The sequence below is a fragment of the Octodon degus genome, unplaced genomic scaffold (genome assembly GCF_000260255.1).
Source record: "Octodon degus isolate 3935 unplaced genomic scaffold, OctDeg1.0 scaffold00148, whole genome shotgun sequence".
Taxonomy (NCBI): Eukaryota; Metazoa; Chordata; class Mammalia; order Rodentia; family Octodontidae; genus Octodon; species Octodon degus.
The window spans coordinates 1943783-1949782 of record NW_004524724.1 but is presented as its reverse complement, the minus strand read 5'-3'; the positions used below and the strand labels follow the sequence as shown (position 1 = coordinate 1949782).

The following is a 6000-nucleotide window of genomic DNA, read 5'->3' as shown; positions in this document are numbered from 1 at the left end:
GCGCCGGCCGTCCGCCCCGCCCTCAAGGTCCCGCCCCCAGACCCCCGCCCCTCAGGCCTGGTTCCTCAGGGTCTTGCACTTCCCCATCCGTCCGGCCCGCCCCGCCCCTCAGGCCCGGCTAGGCCCCTCCCCGCTTCCGAGTTCGCGTCCACTCCTCTAGGCCCTCAGCCCATCAGTTGGCTCAGGCCCCGCCCCGCCCCTCAGGCCCGGCTAGGCTTCGCCCCGCTTCCGAGTTCCCGCCCACTCCTCAGGCCCTCCAGGCCCGTCCTACGGCTCAGGCCCCGCCCTGCTCGCCCCAGGCCCCGCCCCGCTTCCGAGTTCCCGCCCACTCCTCTGGTCCCTCAGCCCATCAGTTGGCTCAGGCCCCGCCCCGCCCCTCAGGCCCGGCTAGGCCCCGCCCCACTTCCGAGTTCCCGCCCACTCCTCAGGGCCCTCCAGGCCCGTCCTACGGCTCAGGCCCCGCCCTACCCGCCCCAGGTCCCGCCCCGGCAGGCGCTGTCCGCCCTTCGGCCAGTCAGGGCGCCTTCCTGTCCGGCCGGGTTGGTCAGGCATGGAGTCTCTGGCGGCGCGCACCGGGAAGCGCCTGCTGCGGGGGTCGGCCTCGCGCCTGTGGGGGCCCTGGGGACCGGCGACGCGGGACGAGCGCCCCGAGGCCCCGGGTGAGCGCCCGCCCTTCCCTCGCCGCTCAGTGACTCCGCTCTCCCTCCGCGCCTCTTCCGCCCGCGCGCCCCTGGTCCCGCCCGCCCCGTCGGACCCGCTCCCGCGACGGGACGGCCGCGCGCCCGGGACCTGGAGGCCGCGGCAGTTCTGTGGGGACGGGTTTTCCCGCGCGCGGGGCCGACAGGCAGGGTGCGAGTTCACCCCGCCGCCGCCGCCCGCGGGGAGGGCGGGCGCCGCGGGTGTAGACCGCGCCGAGCCTGCAGCCGGCGATGTGGACCATGCTGTTTGCCCGGAGCCCGCGGGCGTGGGGACCGCGCGGGGTAGAGCGTACCTGCGCGCCCGGAGCCCGCGGTGTGGACCGTGACTGCCGAAGCCGGGCAGCGGGGGCGACGCCCGCGTGTGCCGCGAGCCCCAGCGAGTTCCGAGCGGGCCGTGGAGTGCGCGCCTGCTTTGGCGCTGCCGCAGCTGTGGCCCGGGGCCGGGCGTTCTCGGGCGTTCGCAGCTGGGCGGAGGACAGTGGCCGTGACGCTCGGGCCGAGTGGACAGTCCGGAGGGCCCGACCGGGAGGGAGGGAGGGAGGGAGGGCAGGGCTGTGGCTGCCTCGCCGCGCGGCGTGCGGACCCCCGCGGCTCTGGGCTGCGCGCCGAGCAGCTCCTACGTTCCTGGGCAGCTCGGCGCGTTCTTTTCCGTGTTGACCCCCGAAGTTCCGCCGGGTCACAGAGGTCTGGTGATGTCACAGCGCGGGACGCGGTTAGGACTGCGGCTGTGCCCTAGCTTTACCGTCCAGAAGGTCCCCCTCCGACGGCTCGCTGTCTCTAGGCCTGCGTAGGCTGTGTGCAGGCCGGCTTGAGTTGCATGGCAGCTCAGGTTCTCAGCTCCAGAGCTTGCTCCCTGGCGGCGAAACCAGCCCAGCTATAAGAGAGCATTCCGTGTGAAAACACTCCCAGCTACTGAGGAGACTGAGGCAGGAGGATCAAGTTCAAAGCCAGCTTGGTCAATTTAAAAAAAACCTTTTCTTAAAATACAAAATATAATAAAAAGGGCAGACCAAATTAAAGCGCCTGCAGGTGCAGGGGCCTGGCAGTGCCCCTGCCATGGTATAAACACATTATACCATGTCCAGGATGGTATAATATAGAGCTCTGGAGGCAGTTCAAGAAATAAGTGCGCTAGGAGCCGGGGAGATGGCTCAGTGGAAAAAGTGCTTCCCTGGCAAGTGCAAGGGCCTGTGTTCAATCCCCAGTTCCACCAAAAAAAAAAAAAAAAGAAAAAAGAAATAAGTGCACTAGTCATTATTTGATTGCCCTCTTTGGTAGTTCGAGTAAGTATGGCTTCCTTAGGTTTTTTTTGTTTTTAATCTTTTAATTCTGGGGATTGAACCCTGAATTTGCTACATCCCCGACCCTTTTATTATTATTATTATTTTATTATTATTATTTAATCTTTTAATTCTGGGGATTGAACCCTGAATTTGCTACATCCCTGACCCTTTTATTATTATTATTATCATCATCATCATCATCATCATCATCATCATCATTATTTTGTATTTTAGGGACGGGTCTATAGGGTGTTCAGGGTCTCACTACTAGATCAGACTTGTAGTGATCTGCCGCCTTACAGCCTCTCAAGAGCTGGGATTACGGTGTGAGCCACTGTGTCCTATCTCAATTGCCTTCTCAGTGTGCCCCAGGGCCGGGGTCGGCACTGCCAGGCCCCTGCACCTGCAGGTGCTTTAATTTGGTCTGCCCTTTTTATTATATTTTGTATTTTGAGAAAAGGTTTTTGTTAAATTGACCAAGCTGGCTTTGAACTTGATCCTCCTGCCTCAGTCTCCTCAGTAGCTGGGATAATGGGAATGCACCCAAAAAATTTTCCTTGCTTTAAGTAAGAATCCTGTTCATAGCAGTTGCCTCTGGTGGGTTTGGCTATAGGGGTGACCCCTTGTATTACTTACTGTCTGCAGAATGAGTTTCTGTCCTTTTTGAAAGATTTCTTCTATCTTTTGTGCTATGACTAGTGTTGCATTAGTTTAGTTTGTTTTTAATAAAGCTGGTCTCAGGTTTCCTGCTTCTTTCTTTCTTTGCCTTTTTGAGACACTGTCTCGCTATGCAGGGCAGGGTGGCCTTTAGCTGACTAAGTAGCATAGGCCGGTTGTCCTGCCTCAGCCTCTTTAATGCTAGGATTTCAGGCATGTGCCACCACTCCAGGTTTGTTGCCCTTTCTTAAATCCCCAGCAATCCCACACACTGTGGTGATGTCTCTGTAGACACCTTCTGCCTCTCCTACAGCTTTTGTGGGCCACAATCTTGCCCCTCATGGTTTCATGCTCAGCAGTGATGTTGATAAAGCATTTTTACTAGTGACAGATGAAGGACAGGTCAGATAAAACACTAGATCAAGTGTTTACCATCTCATCCTTTCTACAAACAAACCACTTCCTGGAGTGTCAGTGTTCTGCTTCCTGGGCAGCCCTTGGTGGCTGACTTGCTGTACCCAGAGGGTCGGTCCTTGGGTTTGCTGGCTCACCAGAAAGCCCTTAGGAAAGCCTTGGTCAAGACTGGGAAGCCTTGAGTTCTGAGCCTAGTTGGTAACAGTTATGAGTGGAACATGGTGCATTGTTCACTCCTGCTTACACTGTGATGGGGTTAAGAAGGTACAGAAAGTTTTTTGTACTGTTAAGTATTACTTGTTTTTTGGTTGGGACCATAGCCCACTTATATTGCCCTTAAAAGTATTCGCTTTACTAGATCATATGGTAGTAAATAAAAATAGATCTATAGATTTAACTAGAGTTTCAGCTCACTGTAATAGTTTCTTTCAAATTCCTCTTAATTCTATTTTCTCAGTTGTTGACAGGATCTTTTAAAAGAGTTCTGCCCTACTTATATTTTTGTTTCATTTACCTTCAGCAACTAATGCGGTGTTATTCAACACTTGCTATCTTTATCTTAAGTTTTCAATCTCACATTCTTATGGTCTTCTGCTCCTTTCAGAGTTGAGTTTGGAGTGAACCCTGGGTGTGGTCTCTCTCAACCCTGCCCTCCCTGTCTTTGCACAATTCCTCTAACTTCGGGTTGTAAGAAGTTCTGGTAGCCAAGGGTCCACTCATCTCCCTTCCTAGTCCTTGTTTGTCCAACAGCAGGAAGGTGGTAGTGGTCCATAGTAGCAGTGGAAGTGGGAACTGAAACAATGGATTTTCGGGATCATTTAATACCAGCCATAAACTTTTTTTTTGCTCGGAATACCTTCAGGGCAGGTTTGGCTGGCTTGAGTTGTGGGGATCAAACCACAGCAACCTGAGCCTGACTGCTTTGTTGAAGCAGCCTCTTAGAACTGAGCTAAGGGCCAGGCCTCCCCAGCCATAAACTTTTGATATAAATTGTTGAAGTTTTATAATGCGTGTGTGTGTGTGTGTGTGTGTGTATGTATGTAAACAGAATTTATGGAAAATGAGGTAAAATGGGAATATATTAAATTTGTATCATCTGAATTATTTTACATGTCAGAGAACTAATATTGAATAATATTTCTTAAATCGAATGAGGCTGTTTTTAAGATACCATTCTTTGATATATTTCAGTGGTGTAATTCTAAAATTCAACTTAGTAAGATGAGCTCTGTGTGGGACAAAACAATCCAAATATACAGCTATCTCCATGAAATTTCTACTTTGTAAATTTGAATTTTAAATAGGTTTTTTAAAAATTTGGGTACCTTTGCTTGTTAATTTCTTAAAATATTTCTTGAAGTACTTAGTATTTGTGACAATAGGCATATAAGGACTGAATTTAAAAGTTCAGTCTTATAGACTTCAAGGAACAAAACAAGAAATTCTGTTCTATTGATTTTGAATCATAGAACAATCAAACTCATTACAATACTGTGATAGAACTTACTTTACGTCAATGCTGAATACATACATGTATATATGTACATATATGTATATATACACACACACACATATATATATATATATATATATACAACTAATGCAGTGTTATTCAAAACTCACTATCTTTAATAGGTATATATAATACCTGAAGGCAAAGCCTGAACTTTATATTCTTGTTACTGACAATAATGGAAAATAACTAAACCAATACTTGAGTTTCAGCATTCTCTTTGACTACTTTAACTGTATATTAGGGCCATTATTAAGTAAAATCATGATACCTTCAACACAGGAACTACATTCCTGGGCCAGCTGATCTGACCCTGCTACAGTGAATGTGAGTGCTAGCATATGCAGCCAGGATACATTGTGTAGAGTAAGTGTTCCAAGGCAGGATGGAACAAGATGCCTTGAGTTTAATTGTGCTACTTAGAATGGCATGAGGTTTAACTTATTATTTCTGGAACTTTTCTTTAGTATTGCTTGATCATAGTTGACTGTGGGCACCCATAAGTGTGAAGTGAAACAAGAGGTTCAAGCCATATTTTACAGAAGCTTCATTGTGGTCATCTGTAAGTTTGACTGTGGTACTGTACCAAGAAGTATGTGTTAAGGTCAAATACAGGTGCTAGAGGAAGACCAAAAATTTGTTTTTGTTTACTAGCAGTCAATGAAAAGAAGAAAATGTGGTCAGGTATAAATCACAGTGTCCCTAAAAATATAGATGACCCTATTGCTTATGAAGGCAGGGGAAAGTTATTCATCACATTAAGATAACAATAAAAATGAAAATATTTCTCATGGAACACTGGGAAGAACATATAGGAAAAAGGAAAAGACACTTGTTACCTTCCTGACAAATACAGGTTCCAATTTCAAGAGGCTGTTTTATAGATGCCATTCTTTGATGTATTTCAGTGGTGTAATTCCAAAATTCAGCTTAGTAAGATGAGCTCTGTGTGGGACAAAACAATCCAAATACGCAGCCATCTCCTGGCTTGTTTCAATTCAGAGGTAGGACTTAGATTATAAATTTTAAGTTTTAGATTATATAGGTAAGGTTCTGGCTCATCCATTCCAGCTCCCAACTCTGTGGCTGCACATGGCCCTGGACAGCTAGTCATATTACGCTAGGTTATGGTTTGTGTGCTCTTAAAGATATCCTCCCTTCATGTGGTCATAGATGGGGCTTTTTCAGAGTTGATTGAATCTGGAGTGTCTGGTGCTGGGATTAAGGGTGTGTGATTACTATATCAGTCCACTGATTGGTCTTGTACTACCCTAGTCCCAGTAGCCTAGACAGCGTATTTGTGATGTCCAGTGTGATAGCCTTTAGATGTGGCCATTGAGCACTTGAAATGTGACAGTGCAAATAAAAAACTTAGTTGAAGAATTTGGATCCTGGATTCTTTATCGCATTTTCCATTTTAAGTAATGAGGCTGTA

At 48.5% G+C, this 6000-nt stretch overlaps 1 protein-coding gene across 4 annotated transcripts in view; it reads left to right on the top strand.

The window, feature by feature from the left end:
• Oxr1 (oxidation resistance 1) overlaps window positions 1-6000 on the top strand; it is a 330122-nt gene that overhangs the window by 245078 nt on the left and 79044 nt on the right. Inside the window, exon 1 of one of the 4 annotated variants that reach the window (XM_023702310.1) lies at window positions 491-659. The exons of the other annotated variants lie outside the window; for them this stretch is intronic. Coding sequence (XP_023558078.1) covers window positions 551-659 — 109 coding nt within the window. The 5' untranslated portion in view covers window positions 491-550. Of the gene's footprint in view, window positions 1-490; window positions 660-6000 lie in introns of those variants that run through there. 4 annotated transcript variants of the gene reach the window in all.